At 36.8% G+C, this 21977-nt stretch overlaps 1 protein-coding gene across 4 annotated transcripts in view; it reads right to left on the reverse strand.

Annotated features, from left to right (window-relative positions):
- The window catches only part of CAMSAP2 (calmodulin regulated spectrin associated protein family member 2), an 81459-nt gene that overhangs the window by 38601 nt on the left and 20881 nt on the right, over positions 1–21977 (reverse strand). For all 4 annotated transcript variants that reach the window (XM_085068276.1, XM_085068274.1, XM_085068277.1 and 1 more), the window contains exons 3-4: positions 2242–2403; positions 1482–1565 (exon numbers count right to left, since the gene is read on the reverse strand). In XM_085068276.1, the coding sequence (XP_084924402.1) occupies positions 1482–1565; positions 2242–2403 (246 nt within the window). The remainder of the gene's footprint in view (positions 1–1481; positions 1566–2241; positions 2404–21977) is intronic.

The raw sequence follows: 21977 nt of genomic DNA on the forward strand, positions 1-21977 counted from the left end.
GTCCATTTATAGGATCAGTTACAGACCATACAAGTCTTTCAACAACTGATTTTAAAATGTTGACATTTTTTAATCAGTTTAATAAATTAAACTGAGGATAAATTATATACTAAAAATTTTATCTTCTTACTCCTAATATAAAATGCAAATTATAAGTGAAATGAAATATTACTGACTTTTCACAAATACAGATAACTTTATAGAATTGCTCTGATGATAATTTTCACTTTGATATTTATTTGTTTACCATATTAAGACTCTCATGCACTTTTGCCTTTCAAAATTGTTCTCGTCTTTCCAAGTGACCTAAAAAGCACATAAAACTTCCTACTATTATTCTCAGGAAAAAGAAAAACCACTAGAGTACAGAGGAACACAAGTTATCTCCCCAGCCTCTGTTTACTTTGTTTTATCTAAATTTGAGAAATGGACTTTCCAAGGACATCTTATTCTCCAGATTTCTATGCTTCTATGACTACTGAATACATCTTAAATTTTCCATATCAGAGTATATGCACCAAGGTCACACTATTATTTTAAGAAACATCTTCTTTTGCTGAGTCACATCCTAATTAGCCTTCATTGGCATTTCTTATATTTAAAAAATCCCCACAAATGTAAAGATATTCACTATATTCATGTTTTTTGAAACTGAACATCTAATCTAGGCTGGTAACTCGCCACTCCTTCAGAGTGGCACTGCAAAGGAGACAGCAGCTCACGTGAGAACAGGCCAGGATGAGAAGGAGGATTACAGCCTTCCAGCAGCTTGGAAATCTGTTCTGCATTCAAGTACAGGGATAATACCAAAAGGTGTTCAAGGTGATTACCAATTCTCCAATAATAATTATATCACAATAGGGTAAAGGATTTTTCTGAAACAAGTACTTTTATGTACTCTGGAACTGTCTGCTGTCCATGCGTATTTTGATGGGTATATAATGCTACTTAATTAACTGAGCTCTGCAAACAAAAGGAAAAAAAATCCTGTAATAAAGGGAATCAAACATAATCTGCTTTTATTGTATATATAATAAAACCTGTAATCGACCAGTATTTTGGATCACAGCCAGAGCAATCCTACCCATGATACCAGGTACAGATCTCTCTTTTGAGATTCATGCAATACACAGGGAAAAACCTATTAAAAACCATGAAAAAACATTCTGATCTTTTTAATTTCAGATCTGACTGGGGTTTCAATTCACTCAAAAGTACTCATTAATCTTAAATTCCTTAGCATTAATCTAACAGACGTTTCCCTGCTGTCAAAGTTGTCAGAAAGGACAACTGGAAATAAAAAGTGCAACTCTGTTAGTTTTACATTTAAGGAGGTATTTTATAGAAATTATAAAACTAATAACAAAATGAACACTACAAGTTTGCTTTCTTTAACAAGCAGTTAGAAGTTCAATGTCTGCAATGTCTGTTTACAGATGAATGCTTACTTTTGTTTAAAATATTTCAGCTCCAAAACCTACCTTTTGACCTCCTGCAGATTCTGCACTGTGATGTTCTTTTAATTTTTGTTCCTGTTCCATGATGTCTTTCAAATGTTCATTTACCTAGAAACAAAGCAGTTCATTCAGTTGTCTGTTCTAAGAAACACGTCATAGAAATTACAAGTTTTTCAAAAGCTCTATCAATCACGAACACAGAGTTAACTAAAAAGATAAACATTTCAGACTATAGCCCTCAAGCAAAAGCAGCAAATGTCAGTCTCAGATGCAGTCTAAGGTCACCGCTTGTTAGCTTTACATTGTACAAACTAACCTGTCCCTTATTATGCACAGTCACATTTGATTAAAAAGGTATCCTTGTTACTTGATTTGATTATGCAGTGAAGGCAGATCACTTCAAGCAAATGTGTTCCAACAAACAAAACACCATTGGGTTTAACTCATGACAAAGTACACAATGAGATGACAACTTATGAAGAGCCAAAAAGAGACCCCTCAAGCAGGCACTACGGCATCCCAACCTGACAATGACACCTAAGATGTCATATATAATACTTACTACAGTATTAATTTAGACTTCCCATTATTTGTTTCACACATGTTTAACTCTTTTCTGCAAACTTTTTTTTTCCTATTCCATAAACAGCAGATTAAGGAACAGTTTGTATCTGAACAGTCCTGATATACCTCCACACATAAACACATATCCTATCCTATCATCTTGAAACAAATCATATAGACAACAAAAAAAAATTCCAGCTTGCTTTCCCAGCACTCATACCTTGTTTATCCAGTACATGACAGCATCCTCAATGTCATAGGGTACCTCTGTGGCCTGGAAGAAGGTTGAATACCGCTGAGTGCATGCGATGACTTTCTCAACGCTGACCATCTCCACAGTGTAAGCCATCATGAGGGTATCGATCATGGCCAAGTGAGCGCTCTGCAGTGGGAAGCACCAAAACCTGATTAGCTTGCAAATCAAAAGATCTTTCTTGTGTATTGCTTCTGAACATAGCCACCTACATGAAAAGACCATGTAAATGCTATAAGTTTTCTGCTGGTTGTCAGTTTTTAAATGAAAAACAAACATAACAAGCTTGAGAACACAGATTAAATTGCAAATTAAAATAACCTCTGTTAAAAAATTAACACTAAATTAAAAACTGAAAGTGAACAGAAAAAGCAAGTTTCATGATTCAAACATCACTTTTAACAGAGCTAAAGAGATCTCTTACATTTGTCATCACAGCAAAACAAAACCCCCTGCCTGATCAATGTTATGTTTACTAGAAATAAAAGGTGAAACTGCCTGCTAAACAACCTTCAGCATCATGAAAATGGTGCATTAATATGTGGAAGTTTATCTATATTTAAAGTCATAATCCAGGAAGAAGACACGATTATACTAATCTTCAGTAAAAAGCCAACATGATAGAAAAACATGCATTTTTCTTCTAGTGAACTAATTATGTTATGCAGATGCAGTTATATATACTCAACTAGGTTTAAAATAATATATCTTCTGTTAAAAGAGAAGGTACATTTCTTCTGGTGTTAATATATTGAAATACGATGTCTCTCACGGTTTTAAATAATTCAAAATAAACAACCCTCCCCCCAACCCAACACAATAACAAAAAAAAAAAAAAAAGAGGATGACAACTAGGATTTACATTAGATTCTTATGATTGAATAACAAAATGGTGGTGGTTTTTAGAGGCAGTGCCTAGAGCTAAACACATTTCCTTCTGCTTCATGATAAGAAAAACAGAAACAGCTTTTTAAGTATTAAGCAAGATTTCCCATGGATCAGAACAATTTCCAAAGACAGTATTTTTAAAACACTGCCTTTAAACACAGCTCACAGTGCAAACAAAGATCCCCAACACTTGTTAACACCATCACTTTAATACTATAAAAAACATTCATATAAACATCTCACAAGGTAGCTGTAACAGCCATGGTAACAGCAATGAACAACATGAGTCACACAGCAATATGCTATCTAATCATCACAGTTAAGGTAGTTCATGCACATCATTTATTCCAGAATTCCCAGCAGGAAAAAGAACAGATCCAGACTATGTGCTGCTCTTAATGTTTGTATCATCAACGAAAGTGATGATGCTGACCTCAGAAGCAGGCAGCAGCACATACCCATGTTTTAAATGCAGTTAAGTTGCTTTGTCTCACAAAAAAAGGCAAACTACACTTAACAGACATTCACAAAACTGAAGCTGACAAGTCAACCTTCCTAGGACCAGCTTATTCTCCTTGGGCCCTGGATGAGACCCAGGGGCCCTGTCTGCCACAGACTCCACCCCTGCTCCCAGCCACAGCAGGGCAGCTGGGCAAGGAATCAGCATCTCCTCCCTCCTGCCACCTAGGATGGACTCAGACCAAATGAACTCCTTCCACCACCATTATTATGCCTTAGGAGCCTATTTACACACCTTGATGGACAAATACTGATTCAAGCTCCTAGGTGAATGAAACAAAGTGCTGGGCAGCTGAATCTTGCCACTCAAAGCATTTAAGAAGGAAAAGAGTATTGCCTGTGTCCAGCCTCCTGAGGAACCTGCACTCCAGTGTGCAGAGCAGCAATGCCATGCAGAGATGAACAAGCCACTCCTCTGTGATCCAGTGCACAGGAAGGTCCAAATCAAGTATTACATTAACTACAAGTACAGTCCCCCAAATCCTTGTGAGGGATTGCAGAGCCTGGGTCAGCCATACAAATCCATGCAGTTCTGATAGGACTTCCCAGCTCAGAGTGTAGAAAGCTAGTTTAGCATGTGTAACACACAGCAAGAGAGGAAAGATTTAGATCAGCTCTGAGATTCAGGGGTCATTGCTCTAACAGTCTTTCCTTTCTACATCTTGCCTAGTCTGAAATAGCACCTGGGTTAAAACCTTGTGCTATTCTCAGAAACTCCCCAAAAAAATGAAAAGGAGATACTAAAACAGCAAGAAAATGCTGGATTTGCCCTGTAAGAGGAGGTAGAGCACAAATACACATGTTCCAGCCAGACATAAGGGAGGCCTCATACAGAGTGCTGCTGCTAGGAGTCATCCAGGCTGATCCAGAACTGTTCACACTGCCTGCTGCACGACGGGATTGTTTTCATCCTTCATTCCCTGCCTTCGGGGAGGACACTGCATTCCATGTGAGGTCTGACAACCAAGGAGGCTGCCAGCACATGTGAAAGGAGCATTCTCTTCCCCAGCTGCTGATCCAGGAGTAGTTCCCTGGCTACTACACCTGTGCTCTGAGACAGGTCTGCAAGAAAAGCAACCACTGGACTCTCCTAGAGGAAATTTAGTAGCCTTCACCTCCCACGCTGCATCAACAGCTTCTCTGGAAAACACCTATAAAGTGGATTGCCAATGGAGAGAGAAAGCCACTGAAATGTTGCTAGAACTGCCAATATACCCAATATGTTATAAATACATTAGGAAAAGTAAATTATTAACAATTCGTTGACTAAGTCTCATTTTCAGTGTTTCTAGCAAATCATTAATGAAGTGCAAACTACTTAAACAAACAGAGGGAAGAATGACCTTAAATAATAATTTGTACTATCTAAACTAAGTGTAATAAACTTTTACTGGCACTGGCTAGATCCACATCACAATCTATTTTATATAAATAATCAAATACAAGCATCTTCATTCCCAAAAGTGACTTCAAGTTACTTTCTGTACAGTTCAGACAGGACACGCAGAAAATTTTTAAAAAGCAGTAAATAATAAAAAGAAGAATGAGTACTATCCTGAGAGGAAAACAACAAATTGCCTTTCTGTCACCCAGCAAAAATCAAACTTTGGGTTTTAGAGTTTCTTTACTAATAACAATATTTAAACCTGGTAACATATATGGATTTATTCCCCCAAAAAATTGAAAGCAACCTAATAAACATATATGATAACTTATATCTAAAATAGTTGTTCGTTGGTCTGTTTTTTTTTAAGGAGTTACAAAAGGAATGAAAGAATATTTAATTCCACAAACACCCTACTGGTTTTCTTCCACTTATTCTGGCAAGAGTCAGACAAGCTGCATTCTTTTATATCTCTTCATTCACTAAGCTCAATAAGAACGACTAAATTAAAAACTGCACTATAAAAATAGTGTTATACTCTTCCAAATACAGGCTTTGTCAGTATAACCGCTGAAGTTCTTTAAAAAAGCCCAAGTTTTAAGAAATTCTGTAGATAGTAATAAAGTTCCAATTCTTTTTTGCCTCTCTCACTGAACAACATATTTTAGGAACAGCTAAAAAAAAAAAATCAAGAGGGAAAGTTCACTTTTACTAGTCAGAACCAATTATGAGTCAATTATGCAAGGAAACAACATTTCATATCTGAGGGAGAAACAGAAATCACTCTGAGCTGGGCTGAAATCGGGATCAGCTGCTTAGCAATGTCTGGTTTCTCTGGACAAACCTAGAATACAATGCCTGAAGGAAGTCCCCAGGATGACTGGGATGAAGTCAGTACGTTAAATGTTGGTGTTTCCTCTGAGATGGCAGCATTCTGATGCACAGCCTAAAAAACCCACGCCAGATTTCATGTTGTCACATACCTCCCACATCCAGAATTGCAGCAAGGCATAAATAAAGAGGCACGATTCAAAAAAAAAAAAAATTAAAGAAAAAATTTCTTAAATTGCTAACATTAAACTACACTGAGTATAATACAAAGCCATTAGAGGAATATACTAAAAATATCAACACAGCAGCAGTGAACACAGGAAGTAATACACTTTTCACAGAAGTGCTATGCAGAGATTTGGTTTAAGCCAATTTAAAAAAAAAAAATCATTCTTTGATAGCTTCACTAGAGTGGTGCAAAGCAATAAAATCTTAACTAGAACACAACAATAAATGAAAAAATACAAAATGGTGGATTCTTAGAGGCATTTTTTCCTAAGATTCAAACGTGGATTTGTCTTTCCCAGCTACAGTCTGCATAGAACACAAGAGTTTTAACTCACTAATCTTAACAATCTCTTGTAATTACTGGTTAGTTTCTGCCCTGTAATGTAGGTTCCACTGCTTTTCCTTCTACTGCTGAATAGTTCAATAAGAAGCTTACTGAACTGCAGAAAAAAAATTATTCTGAGCATGATTGCTAATGCTTTCCTGTCTGCCTAACATTTGATTATAGAACTTTCTTCACCTCCCTTGAATAACTGAAAAGGACTTCATTAAAAAGTGTATTAAGCAGAAGGTGTACATGATACTGTACACACAGATACTTATGGATAAATATCACAAATTACGGACAGCTCCTACACTGTTACCTACTACTAAGGCTATTTCTTATATTCCATTAAATGATATTCAGGTCAGGAGTTCTCTTTTGAACTCCCTTTTTAGCAAAAACGGACAAACCGATTTCCCACTACAGTACTTGAAGAAAGGGGCAGAAAGAAAACAGGGAAAGAAAACTGTATAAATATTTGGATCCAGACAGTTTTCACACTACAGTAAAAAACATTAATTCCAAGGGCTTGATAAAAATCACTCTGCTTATCAAGAATATACATGGAATAATCCGTATAGGACACATACTTTAAGCAAAAGACAGGTAAAACAAGAGTTGTCCATATCCATGGCAAAAGGAAGACAGTAGGTGAGTATGGGATTAAACATACAGGAAATGTGTGCCAAGGGCACTGTGAGGATCTGCTTTTGTAGCACTGTAACCCACATCTGCATCCAGCTACCTTGCAGATTCTGTGAACAACACTTTGAGGAGGCTGGGTAGCTTAAGCCTCCAGGCCCCTTTACCAGAGACCCTCCCCCAGGTAATCCAAGTCTCAAATGAATTTGCTAACATAATGAGATATCATCTAAATTTCAAGTCTCGACTAAGCATGGAAAACTGCAGAATTCCAGCTCAGGCAAAGTATAGGCCAAGGCTTGAATACTGCAGGAGGTGAGGAAGGAATTCACGATCAGAGCCAGTAAGTAATAACTCTGTCACAAATTTCAATGTGATTGCTTCATTTAACCATAATTCTTACAGCAAAATGAAGACAATTTTGATACGACAAAGGAAACAAGTTCTAAAATATTTCACTCAACAAAATGGAGTAGTCTGGAGTAGTCAGTTCTGCTCTGTTTGATGATTTTTGCTCGTAATTCTTCTCTAGCCTCACACAGTACTTATGCTTCGCACAATCCTAAAGTAACCCCAGCTGTCTAGCTAGTCTTGTCCTGCAAGGGAATGATCATGCTGAATTACCTCTTGGCTGCATCACCATGAAGAACAAGAGCTTGACTGATAAGATGCTTACTCAGCAAAACCAGGCATTTTTGAGTCATGCTAAGCAGCTCAAGACAGGTTCTGCAAAGCAGAGGGAATGGGTTTTGCATTCAGTATTTTTATAACCTTCTCTATTTGGCTAACTTTTTCACTTTAGTCATCTATTATATGAATATATATTTAAAAAAATCATTGTTGCGCTGACTATACACACCTGACACAGGAAACTTAATTCATTTCTATAAGAAGGATTTCTTAGGTACAGCTATAGGTACAGCTGTGCTAAGCATGTTGAGAGCACTTGTAAGTTCAACCAAAGGTTTCCTCATGATGCTCATTAGGGAAGTTCATAATTTGATCTACTAACTCAATCCTAACTAAATACCTAACAGAGACTTCCAGATTCTTTCTGAATGACATAACCAAGTGAGACCTTGACCTACTCTAGGTCAGAGTGAAACAAAATATCTGTACAACGCACACTGGAATCAAGAACCAGCAAATGGTATTCATTGCATTATTTTAATTTTGACTTATTTTATAGTTTCACACAACCTACTTTGAATTTTTAAAATATACTTATCAGTTGCAAGTTGCCTGTATCTTATTTACTAGAAGAATCAAGAATCAACTAGAAGAATCAAAGGCACTTCAGTATGTTTATGCTAAGTACTCCATGTTTCAAAAATAAATACTGGTAGTTAGACAGTTTAAACTAAACCAAGAAAGTAACACAGATAACTGGTAAGACAGTTATACACATTTAGACAAGTAAATAGCTAGAGCCTCAAATTTCCCAGAGGACTTTGTTTTGCAGATAATTCAGGGTTTTCCTAAAACATACTGTCAAATCTTGTCCACATAAAACAACTCAAAAATCTCTTACAAAAATTACTTATGTGCATTGTCTCCTTGATCTTATGCTGGCCATTCAAATTAAGAACAAGCAGTAATCGTATTAAATATAATCTGTATTTCTTTTTTTCCACAGCAAGCTCCAGTACTCTTTGAAGAACACAGGAGTGGGAAAAAGGAAAACAAGGTTTTGTCTTGCCCATATATATATAAAAAAAAAAGTAGTTCCCTCTTCCTGATTCACTCATACCTGCATAAGGAATGACATTAAAACACTGGTTTAACTTCTCTGGCAGCTCAACCAAACACCTGCAGAGGCAGTTATCACCAGGAAATTTCAAAGCACATTCATCTCAGAACATCTGCTGAAGGAACACAGCCTGAGGAGTGCTGGAGAACTACCACTTCCTCATGGACAAGCAGGAGCAGTGGCAAGACAAGCCGGATTTCTACAGAATTTGGGGTGAAGAGTTCAGGGTTGGGTGATGTGATAAAAGTACATAAGAGAGGAAGTTTGGCAAAGAGAAGAAGAGGCAGAAATCCCAAAATAAAATATATATGGAGGGCTGAGGTATTAATTCCTGGAGATGAGACTGGAGAATGAAACTGAGGGATGTCTTCTCCAGAGCATGACAGCCTGGCAATGTACCTCAGCATGCTGCAAGTCCCACTGACAAAGCCTTCCAGACCCACTTCTCACTCTGGGATCAGAGCAGACTACTTGTGAAACTCTACAACACAGACTTCTACTTCATCTGTTTGACAGTTAAATATAGACAGCCGGTTTTGAATGGCAGCTTTTTTAGCTCAGGTAACTGATATCACATGCTTTCTGACTTTGCATTTCAGTTTTGCATTTTTTTTGGATCAAACTAGTTAGTTTCTCTCACCCTTTATCTCACAATTGTTACAAGGTTTAAAGACTTGAATGAATGTAAAATACCCATTTGATACAAGGCATGCAACCAACTTGATATTACAATAATAATTTACTAAAAAATCACCTGAAGTAATACAGAGCCTATTTTACATAATTCTCAATGTTTAACACATCCACTGCCCAGTGGCCTTGGCTTCTGATAAACTGAATTGTAATAATGAGCTTTTTTGCACATAGTACTAATGATGCTTTAATTGCAGTGATGAATTGTACAATATACTGGTTTGTTCAACTACCCTGTTTCAAAAACTGAGCTCTCAATATCATTATGCTTGTATCAAGCTTTCTCTTAAAATAAAAAAAACAAAAACAAAACGTTAAACACAAAACACTGCTTTCCTACAAGGGAAGACAAAGTTATCTGTGGTTCTTCCCCTCACTTCTCAAACCAAAAAAAGCATCAAAGTAGGGCCAAATTATCAATGGAAATCTCCAACTGAATTCCACACAGTTCTGGGACTGGCCTTACAGGGTATGTTTTTAACTCCTACATTCTACTCAGTTTCCTCAGGAAATGTGCCTCCCAGCTGGAACTTGTGTGAGACACTTGCCAAAATACAAAACTGGAAATAGAGACCTAAAATCACAGGGAAGGCATTTTAAGAACAACTTTTAGCTATAAACAAAATATTTGGGGTGTTTTGTTGCAAAAAACATCTTTTTGAGTGTTACCATCCTTGTTGGTCCAAATTAATATTTTTATCATGTATGGAGGAAATGTGTATCATTCAGCACCTTAGATAAAGGAGGAAAATGTAGTATTGAAGCTAATGCCTCTGACATGTAGGCATCCAAGACCTAGGGACAACTTCATTCTGTCACATGTCAAGTATTACAATATTTTTACAAAACTGCTGCTGGAGAACCGATGAAAAGCTTCTGTAGTTTTTAAACTAATGAGGAAAAATCTATTTTTAGGACAGAAACATGAAAATCTTTCTTAAGCTTAGCTTTCTTTGTTGATCTAGCATAATACCACCTTAAGAAATCAAAACAAGCATGGTCATTTCAACATACTATCTTCAAAAAGAGGAAAACTAGTTTCAATATTCATATGAAAACCTAATATGAAATCTTCCTGCATTTGCATATGAACAGGTTCCTGATAATTTCCTTGCTGTTTCTTTATTAACCATACAAGGGCAGCAAAATAAGGTCACCACACATTACTGTAATGGCAATTACATTAAGAATAGCAGTTATTTGACCTTTTCTTCAAAAGTTTTTAGGAATACCACATTTATAGACCATAACACCGCACAGTAAGACAAGAGAGAAAAATTGACCTGAAAGAAAATTTTCTGCTAAAATAACAGCCAAGGTCAAAAGAAATTTCCTAGTCTCCTACTTTAAATGAACTCTATCAGCAGTGTTAAATAATTAAAACAGACACAGAAAATTATACTGATCACAAGGAATCTGTTTCTTTATGGCTGTTAATGTAGTAAAACCTTGTAAGTGACAAGCTGCTGACTAATAGCATTACTAAATCAGACAGCTGACCAACATTTTTTCATCTAGTTATTAAAGGATTAGGACAAGCCAGCCACAACAGTGGCTGCTAAACAAGGATGTGGCCCACAGTGATGTTATAGCAGAAGAGGGAAAGGTGCCTTATGGTTGTTTCAGGAAACATATTCAAAAGTGTTTCCACTTGTTTGGTTAATCTGGACTAAACACCAAACTTTAGGACAGATCTTGAACCTCTGATGTAAAGTATGGGTTCTTCAGAGAAAGTCTCTTACATATACACACACAGGCACAAAGCAATTACTTTACTGTAAACTTTAAGATGTGTCTTTTCATTGTTCAAATCAAGTGTACTAAGGAATACACTTAATACTTAAGAAAGAGCAATCTGCGTGCCTTCATAGAGATCATGATGTACCAATAATCCTTTTTAATAGATTACTTGGACTCGAGGATGTCCACTTCATCTACTGCTGCAGATTTTTGCAGGACATCTGGCAGTAGTCTCCATCACCATAAGCTTCTGCTAAGCACAGGGTCATACCCAGGCTGTGTCTGCGTCAGGAACTGCTGCAGACCAAAAGGAGCAGATTGTCACACAGAAAAGAGTTGTGCTGAGGACACAATACCTACAAGAAGGACTGCAGTTGTCAACAATCACGCTACTTAAAAAGAAACCTGGAATTCAAGCATCTTACTAATAAGGCAGTGGATTGTCCTTCTATCAGCATTTCACAAAAAAGGGAAGGTCAGTGACACAGTTACTACAGCTTTTCATAAAAGTTACTTTGGTAAAGGCATGTAAAATAGTTACCAATATGATACCACCTTCAGGAGGCACATTTTCTTCAAGAAAAGTTTCTTTTTAAAAATGAAGTGGGTAATTAGCTTGCAGCCTATGCACAGAAAACATTAAAATATTTTATCTAAAGAATTAAGACAGAACAGGAGACCACTGTGAACTAGAGGCTACTTTTTAGGTAACTGGGAAGCAAGGTAAAACACTGCCCATTCTCATCCTTCACAAGTATCTGTTTGTGAACCGGCACTTTTCAGGGCATGAAAATTCACTGAAAAGTCTCCTTCGTCCCCCTCTCTTTGGTAATGAAATAACTGAAATAAGTTCATAAGTCTCTTTTTTAAAGATTAAAACAATAAACCACACGATTGTGTTCTCATCCTCATGCATTTTTGGTTTATAATGTTATTATTCCAGGAGGTCTTGCATAATTAGTAGCTCTTGAAACAGTGAAGTCAGCTGCAGCAATAACCTATTCACATTGTAGTAAACAAGCATTTTCTTAGGCAAAACATCCCTCCTCCTTTCCTCCCCAGCTAAGGCAAGCTGAGTAAGAGGGCATGGTTGACAAATGAAACAAAACAGAATGCAGCTGAAGAGAAGATCACAAGGCAGAAATGAGAAAACTGCTACCTCCTATCCTTTTATTTTCAAAATAATTGCTGAAGATGGCAATAAATAAACAGTATTTTCTGTGCTTCCAAAAACAGCAGTAAATACCAATAGTGTTATCTGAAACCTCTGCTACATGAACAAGATATATCAGTGCAAGCCCTTCATATGATGAAATCTTTCCTTTGGCAAAAGCAGTGATCCCCACACATGAACCTCAACTATTAAATCACCTTGTTAATTGGAAAGAGGAGGGAAGATCAAGGGAGGGAAGGAGCTGGAAGTATTTTACAGCTGTCCCTGAACAATGGATTCAGAGACCACCAACTGTAAACATGAAGCCCCATCAGCAGTCCCATGTAGTGCCATGCAAGGATCAGTGCAGGCCCTGGGCAAGAGTCAGGCAGTTCCATCGATTCTCAACATTGTTTCATTGGCCAAAAGCGTAAAACCACAGAACAAATATCTTTGCTGGGCAGTTTGGCCATTCAACATTTGGAGGAACTGCAGACAGGGTTGTTTTTTTTTTGATGAGGTGGAAAAGAAGCTGGTGTAAGCACTGAGGAATGACATCAAGCCAGGCCAAAATCCCTGGAGAGGTACTGCTGCAAGGACTTAATTGATAGTTTTTCTGATTGGACTAAGCAAACCAAAGTAGAAATTGTTGTTTTCCATTTTTTTTCTTAATTTCTGTATGCCTTATTTTACTCTGTATTTCATGTCTGTGGTTTGTTTGGGTTTTTTCCAAACCTCCTTCTCATTAAAATTAGAAATTGCCTGACATCTGTTCTTTCTTTTCAAGCATCCAAACTCTGAAATCCCATAATCCGTAAATGGGAAAGGACGATTACTGAGAAACTTGGCTGAACTACATGTGAGACACATTATTGGACGTTTCAGCAATCAATTTAAAAATCATTGGCTTCAAATGTGTTATTTCAGAATTGCAGGCGCTGTCTGTAACTTATGTTACCTAAAATACCCAAAGGAAAATTTTATCAAACATAAAAAGCTAGCTGTCTGCACAGGCAAGTCAATCTGTAGTATTTGAAAAAGTCAATACTGTGATAGAACAAGATGGAATGGGCACTATTAGAAAAGCTGGTATGCAGTTCTCCCTGAAGAAGAAATATCACAGAAGATGTATTAGTCACAGGTAACAGGCAGTATGTATTTCAGCATCTCCCTGATCATCCTGACGTGTGATAAATCCAAATCAGTAAGTAATGTTGCCAAAGAAATGCCTTACAGTACATATTATAAATATGAAAGACTGTGAAGAACTTTATACTAAAAATGAAAACTTGTCAATACTTTAAAATGTACTTTAGAACAGTTTAGACAATTTAGGGTTTGCTTAGTAATGTTAATTATTCATCCTTAGACACAGAACAGTTGCTATTCTGAGACATATTACTTAAGAATTATGATAAGTTTATTTCAAGTTCTGTGTTGGATACATATGAACACACATCAAGCAAAGCAAGAGGTACTACAGAGGCCCAAGAATGAAAACAGGCGAGATGAATGCCAAGCTTTCAAGAGAATGTACATGGTTTCTCCCTGAACAGAGGGCTCTGTGATATTTTAGCTTCCAGTAAATAATGTGTACTTTGTGTATATAATGCAGCTACAGTGAATATATTGATTTAATGCATTACTTTATTATTCCACAACGGATAAAAGGTGTGGGTACACACCTGGGCTATCTCATGAGTGAAGAACTATTTCACTATCTTATTATTGATGGAGAACAATCACACATGCACCTGTAATCCTCACTTCATTTCATAAACACAATTTTATATATTTATATTGCTGCAAAGAAAAATGACAAATATAAAAAACTATTGGGATAAACTGATAGGAACATTCACATTAGTACACATGCTTTCTGTTTTGTCTGGAACTCTTCCCATTCAACCCCTTTGCACATGGATGCAAAACAAACACTAGCCATCAAAGAGCATATGGTTCAAAATGTATTATCAAACCAACCCAAAGTATATGTTTAACACAAATTACCAATACTGAAGAAAACCAAGACAAAACAAAATCAGTTTTGCATGCCCAACAAACAAGCACAGAGGCTCAACCAGAGCAGCTACTAAAGACAAGAGGAACATGAACATCCCTCACTCCTTTCCTTTCTGGGCATTATAGCCTGCACCTTCCTCATGCCATCCCAGGATGTGCAGTCACCCAACAGGAACTGTGCTCCCAGCTCCAGCCTTCAGCCAGGCGCGAGCAGCAAAGCGGGCTGTGTGTCGGGACAGGGTGGCTGGAGCAGGAAGCCCTTGGAACCGAGCTGCCTGCTCAGACACCCAACCCCAGAGCCACTCCAGAATGGCTGCAGGCTGGCTGGCAGCCAACGGGACCACACTCATCTACCAGAAAGCTACAACTAGGAAATGGCTCAGAATAAAGTAAAGGCATGATAATAGTGATTCTTCAAACCTTTTACTTGGACACTGTTTAAAATACATCTATCATTGATTAACACGACCTTTCCAATGACTTTTGAATTAACCCCTGACTATACTGGAATTCTCTTTCCATGAACTACAAATTCTTTTGGCAATTCAGCTTTATCAATGACTGACTATAAAAGTTATTTTGAATGCTGTCTTCATCTGAACTCTTTACATTCTTAGTATCTTATTTCACTACCTGTAGATTTGGCTTAGTAAATCTCACATTTGTTTGTATATACACATTTACACACCAATATATCTACATGAATGTCAGAGTAGCTTTGAATACACATAGCAAATGATGTTTACAACAGGTCTTAATGAGAATGAATCAGTCATTCAAACAGCATTATCCCTATAAGATATGAACAAGACAGGTTGTCACATCTAGAGACTAACGTCATGCTTTTGCCAGAGTTCCAAGACTGCAAATGAAATGTCACTTTGGCTTTTCCTAGCTTTCCAGTATTTGGTACTGCTACTAATTTTTTAAACTTTTTTTTTTGTGCACAGTTAAATATTAAAAATATCCTCAATTTAGTTTCTACAGATACTAATGTCAGCATTAAAAAACTGGTTTTTTTTAAAACAGTTCTGCTTTATAGAACAAGCAGCCATTACAAATACCAAACATTTGCTTAACAAGTCTTGTTCAGCTCTTTATATTTTATGTATATATATTATGACCTTTTCATTCCTCTGTTGCCCTGATCCAACATGAAAATTTGCTGTTACACCCTGGTATTTCAACAAGACACTGGATCAAACAATTTAAATTCTATTCTAAATACTGATAAAGAATGTACTGTCTAGTAGTGAATGCATTCATATTTGCAAATATAATGCTATATAATTATGATAAATCATGCTGCTTGGTGAGATAAAGAAAAACAATTCTTTCAAATAAATAATTAGTAGATATATATATATGTAGACCTGATTTTATAGTCTTCTTACTTAGCCCCCAGATTTTGTTCTGCCTTTGAGTAATTTAACAAATACGTCACTGAAAGAGTAAGTAGCCCTACCTTAAGCACTGTGTACTGCATGCTGATGTTTACGACAGGGAAAAACAAAGGGCCTACCAAGCTTTCCAATTTCACCTCAAAACCTCATTAAGGCTTCAATATATAATCACGTTCAAACTGCTTATGCAAATGCAATTAATTGCATCCTCTAAAAAGGCATCTGAAATATGTAAAAGACTGCAAAAATAGTTTTTGTAAATATAATCCTACTGTGACATGCTTTTTCACAGCAGCAAGCACAGAAGTTAAATACTATTTTAAACGTTCAATTATTATACCCATACATTTTTTTCAGTATTTGCCTATTTTAATCTCAATCCATTAATTTGCCCCCAGAAATTATGACAATAAAGTAAGAGATAATGGCACGTCTAGTTGCCAACAAATTAACAGTGTATTATTTTAGTCTGTAAAGCACCATGTATACTGATGCTGTTGCAAGAAGCAGAGGAGGAATGGTGGGAGTTACGCTGTGGGAGAAAAAAAATTATCACCATTCTGGAAAAAGATATTCCCAGCAATAATTCTTTATCACATTGTGCCTACACACAGATCTAGAAGTCTCTGCTTTATTGGGATTGTCACAGATTGATGATGCCCTTTTGATAGAATAACTGAAGCACTTTGGGGAAGCACCTCCAAGAACTCGGCAGTGATTACCTGTCAGTAAGAAAAGGGTGCAAAGTGGGAAGCAGTTACGCTGCTCTGTGTCAGCAAAGCTTTGTGAATTGATGAACCGTGAGCTCCAATCTCTGGAGAGACTTCACTTCTCCCACCTAGCCATCACTCTAAGTCTCCTCGAAGATCCAGTTCCTGTCCTAAGCCTCTAATCTCTCACGTTTTTTTCCTCAGACCTACATCCTGAAGGCCTTTTTGAACTATTCTTGGTATGTGCTGGCTCAGGAAGGAAGCTCATCAGAGTCCACAGCTATTTGGTCTGCACTTCAGCCTTCCCTTTGGCAAGGGAGTGAATTTGGCCCACTCTCCTCTAGTCCAGCAGCTATCTCCAATATGCTTGTAAGAACGTGTACAAGAAAGAATTCGTAAAATAAATAATCAGCAGAAGAGGGATATAGGCCATCCCTAAGTAGAACAAAAGACAAAACCAAAATGTTATTGGACTAGGATTAAACTTGCAAAATCAGATCATATTTTAAATTCTTTTCAAAGAAGATTTGGGAAAGGGACAGGAGCAATTCAAAGCACGAAAAATCAGCAGTGTAGGCCTTCAGGAAAACTTAAAGGAAAATTTAGTCAGTGGTTACACTGGAAGAATGGTAGATATTTTTCCAGATAAAGTAACTGCCAGAAAAAAACACAACCCACCATTTAGAAGACTATTATTTGGATAAGACAACAAAAGTGACAATATAGTCAAAATATAATATATTTTATAATAATGTTAAAGCACTTTGTATGATTTTATCCTTAATTTGGTCATCAAGATGGTAGCTAAGATGCAAATTATCTAAAAGTAAGTATGAGCCAAGAGCTTCATAGAGGGAAAAAGTGATGTAAGTGGCAGGAGAGACATGCAGTTATCACACCATTAAGCACAGCAACTTTCTAAACCACCTAAGCGCTGACAGGCTTTTGTGCTGCTGTCCAAGGTTTCAGCCTTAAAAAGCCAGCTTTTAAGTAGCTCATTTCTTTGATGACTGAGGACAGTCACGTTTAAGGGTAGGAAACACTGGCCTACGGAGAAATATCTCTATTCTGTTATCATGAAACATACTGACCTGCAAGCTGACACTGGTAGTATCTTTGCCTTTTTTAAAAGGGAGTTCTAATTCAGTCTTCTAGAAAATAATTAATTTTTGATAGTCTTTCGATTATCTGCAAGTCTGCCAGTTTCATGCTTAACCCAAATCTTCATCTCAGTCTGGAGCAAACATGGAAAGAAAAAATACTATATTTTTAAAACTACAGAAGTATTTAAAGAGGAGTAATCTGTACACATTGGGCTATTCTTTCAATAAGTCTCAGAATACTGATGACATTTGAAAATATTAGAAGAAATGAAACAATGGATTTTTTGAGAGTCAACAGACAATACAAATAAATTTAATGGCCCAAATCCTTCTTCTGATTTAATACAAAATAATTCCAGAGTCAACAAGCAGCTTGATTTGTATCTGAAAAATGAACACATGCCAATTTAAACGTGAACTAACAGAACATAAGCCACTTTCTAAATTCACTTATAATTGAACAGTGCAAGACTTATTATGAGTGTAAAGCATCTAACGTGATATTAATACATTCTGATTAAAGAGACTTCTTAATGCTGGATACATTAAACTGATTTATAGTGCAACCCTGAGCATAGAATCAGCAATGAATTGGTGAATTTTTCAAGAAACACCACATGAATGAGTTATCAGCTCACCATCTCTTACTATTTTTACCAGTGGCCTGGAAGGAAAACTCATAACTGATCAGCTCTGAAGAGAAGGCAAAACTTGCAGGAAGATGATGAAGTAGGAGTAATCAGTTCTACCTCTAAATTTGGTAGGGTAGGAAGAGAATCAAATAAGTCACATAGAAATGGAAGGTCCCACCTTAGATGAAAAAAGGCAAGCTATAGAAATCAGAAAGGCACTGCATTCTCTAGTCAAGGAAAGTTTAATGCTGTTTAAGAAAAGGAACTAAAATAATTGACACTAAAGCCATACATATGATAAGAGCATAGTTGTGTTAAGGCATTAAGACATTAGATCCTGTTAGAACAAGCAAGGCTGTATTACCCTTCTCCTTTCCCCACCAGCAGTACAAGGCAGTAATACCAAGGTACATGTAGCCTGTTAGCTAAGTTCTAAGTTTTCCTATGTTCTGGGAAAACCAGATAAGTTATCCCACAGTGCTTAGAGGCATATGAGCATTTTTCTGCTGCTGTTGAAAGTACATAGTATTTTAGGAGGATTGAGGTTTCTTTTTCCCCAAAGCTTTGACCTGGAAAAATAAGAATTTTCATACATATGCATCATACATTTAGAATCAGAATTTGCTTCTCTCTAGCAGTTCTTTGGTAGCATGTATACACATTTCTTTATCAACTTCAGTATTATCAGGCTATTCCACTTCCCAATCGCATAAGTTAAGTGTTCTTTGTATTTCTTCCTGTTGCTGAAGAAAAGCTAAAAGCAGGAGTTGGAGTAACTTCAACTGTTGCAGGTATCTACCTATAAGATACGTCTTACTGTAAAGAATTTAGCAACATAGAAGTTATGAGACTTCCCTGACAAAATGATATACTAAATGACATTAATTTACAATCTTTCTGTGGGTAGTCACAACATTATTATTTTCTTTAACCTCATGTACACACAGTTGTCCTTACAGTGAACTTCTAAGTACCATTAGATAGGTTTGGTTTTGCTTTTGGGAACAGCGAAGTTAAGAACAGGGGTAAGGAAACAAACAAAAAATGAAACATTCAAAATCATGAACAGAATTTTCTTCCCATCAATATTCTGTCCATTTCATTGTTTCCCTTTTATGTATTAGGATGTAACCTGGCATAGTCCTGTATTTCACTCTAGCCTTACTTTTTCAGTCAATGCTTTGAAGTGAATTGGCTGTCTTGGCAAAACAATGCCCCAGAAACATACCAGTGGGATTTACACAATTCTTTCTGTGTAATAGACCAGGAAGCTTTTACAAATGTTTATTACCTCACAGAATGCCCTCAAGAAGGGAAATCAAGTGCAGGGTATTTTCCACCAAAGCATTTGCCAGAATACACGGTATAATCAGCTCCAAATTAATCTCAGTATGATGGAGAAGAGTCAGAAAAAAGTCTGTATTAACCTTTTGCACCAGAGTAGGGAACACATAAATAAATTGCTGGACAGCAGGCATGATCTGAGGTTATAGAGTGTCATCACCTGAGCGGGAGCATGCAATGAATGTCACTGCAAGAGAGGCAGCTGACATGCACATGTGTTTTTTGTGAGCTAGAGCCTGCAGGTGACACATCACAGCCCTGTGCCCTACAAGCCTTGACAAGGTCAGTTGGAACCCTGGGTCCAGGCTCCAGCACAACCTGTCAAGAAAGACAGCCACCAAATGGAGGGCATTTGGAATGAAGAAAAGCTTTGGGAAACAAAATGTGGGAGAGACATTACCTGCCCACACTTAAAAAAGCTGCTATGAAAAGGAAGGGAATAAACTGTTCACATTCATGTTCACACAGACACAGTAGAAATTAAGGTACTACAGAACTGATTTTAGAAAGAAATTTAAGGAAAGGAGACTTTCTGAAGGTAGGGTTCTTCTGACAGCTGATATGGCAAAATAAAGCCCCCCTTTCCCCAGAAATTAATTATAATTTGCAGGTCAGCAGGCCAGCATCAGTTAAAAAGAGGGTGAGGTGGTGCAACTTCTGTAACTACGCCTTTGAACAAATGTTGTTGACAAACAGGAAGAAAATGCCATCTGTCTATTGACAGTGCTTAATTGGCACCTACTGCAGTGGTTTGCTGCCTAAATACCACTTACTGCAATTTACTTCAGTATATGAGTATCCTTTAATAATGTCACAGATACATCAGTTTCATATTTAAGAAACATGTTCCTTCACAATGAGATTTCATATTACATACTGTATACATTTAATAATTGAATCATGTAAAATCAATTTGATGACCCATTACACACTTACCCAATATCTACATATTCTCTCTGCTTTTCTTGTAATTTTCTTTTAAAAGCCATAATATTAACCTGCTACTTCTTTATCAAACCAGTTAAAACAAATTCAATCCACACTTCACCTTGTATATACTTATGTTATAAATACTACCTGCTGCGTCTTCTAAATTGTATCCCAGACATCCAACTTAGATCTTATAAAAGCTCTTGCCATTGCAGCTTTAGAAGGATGTCATCAGTCTTGACAACTGAGTTGGATCTGTGGCTACAGCTAGAAAATTATATAAATTGTGCTAAAGATAACTTTTTCCATTATTCTAAAATTATTAAGTGGCAGGATTTCTTTCTGACATACACTTTACTAATCTTTCCACTGGTCTTAAGATTCCTGGTTTGGGAAGGCAAAGAAATATACTGGGAGATACCCTTCCTCATGACCTTCTGATACATGAGGGAAAACTGAACATCCTCTACATTTATACTAGATAGTCAATTTGCTACAGAGCACTATTATAGTTAATTTATTACTTAAACTATTCAACAAGTTACCAGATAATCTTTTATGTAAGTCTTGTTTTATTTACACAGGACAAAATCTACTGGATTTTGTTTTGGCTGATTTGGAAATCAATGTCTGCAAGGTAATAAAATTTCTTACTAGTTCATATAAACCCAATAGTTCAGAGAAAACCTAACAGTTCCTATAAATAATGGACATACACTGCTATTTACGGAATTTCCCTAACTGTCACACAAAAAGAATAGACATAGTCTGGAGACCTTAAGATAATTTGTTCATTCAACCTCAGGAAAAGAAAATCTCATCATATTAAATTCCATAGAGTTTTTAAGAACAAAGATTTTGTTATGATACATCTAATGTGGTGACAGAATGTGTTCTCTGCTGATAAAAGTGGGCAGATTGCCAGGATTATGTGTGCAGATTAACAAATGCAGATTCAAAATGTCCTTTTGTACTAGACTGGAGCAGCTGCTGCATTTTGGGGAGTACAAACTGTATTCCTTCAACAGGCAGTGTGGTTTTGTCCCCTTGTTGCTGTGTGTATGTTCTACACAGAGCTGGTAGTGAAGCTCTCCTTATGTTTACATGACAGACCCACACCTCCTGCTAAAAGCTGCTCACTATTTTCCATAATAGGAAGAAAGCAGTGCTCTTCAAGTAACTGCCTGCTACAACCATGTAAGATTTTTAGCTTTGTGCTATCCAGTACAAGGGTATTAAGAAAGATTTCTCTTCCTTACCACAATTCAAACAAACTGATGAAGAAATTCCCTCTAGGTAGTCTGTAAAACAATTCAGATACATCTTTTCCTAATAGCTCAGTTACTGTGCTCCAAAATATACTTAATGCAACAGAAGTAAGACCATTCCTAAACATTTATTTAAAT

This window comes from Lichenostomus cassidix, chromosome 8, assembly GCF_008360975.1.
Source record: "Lichenostomus cassidix isolate B80296 chromosome 8, HeHo_3.0, whole genome shotgun sequence".
NCBI lineage: Eukaryota > Metazoa > Chordata > Aves > Passeriformes > Meliphagidae > Lichenostomus > Lichenostomus cassidix.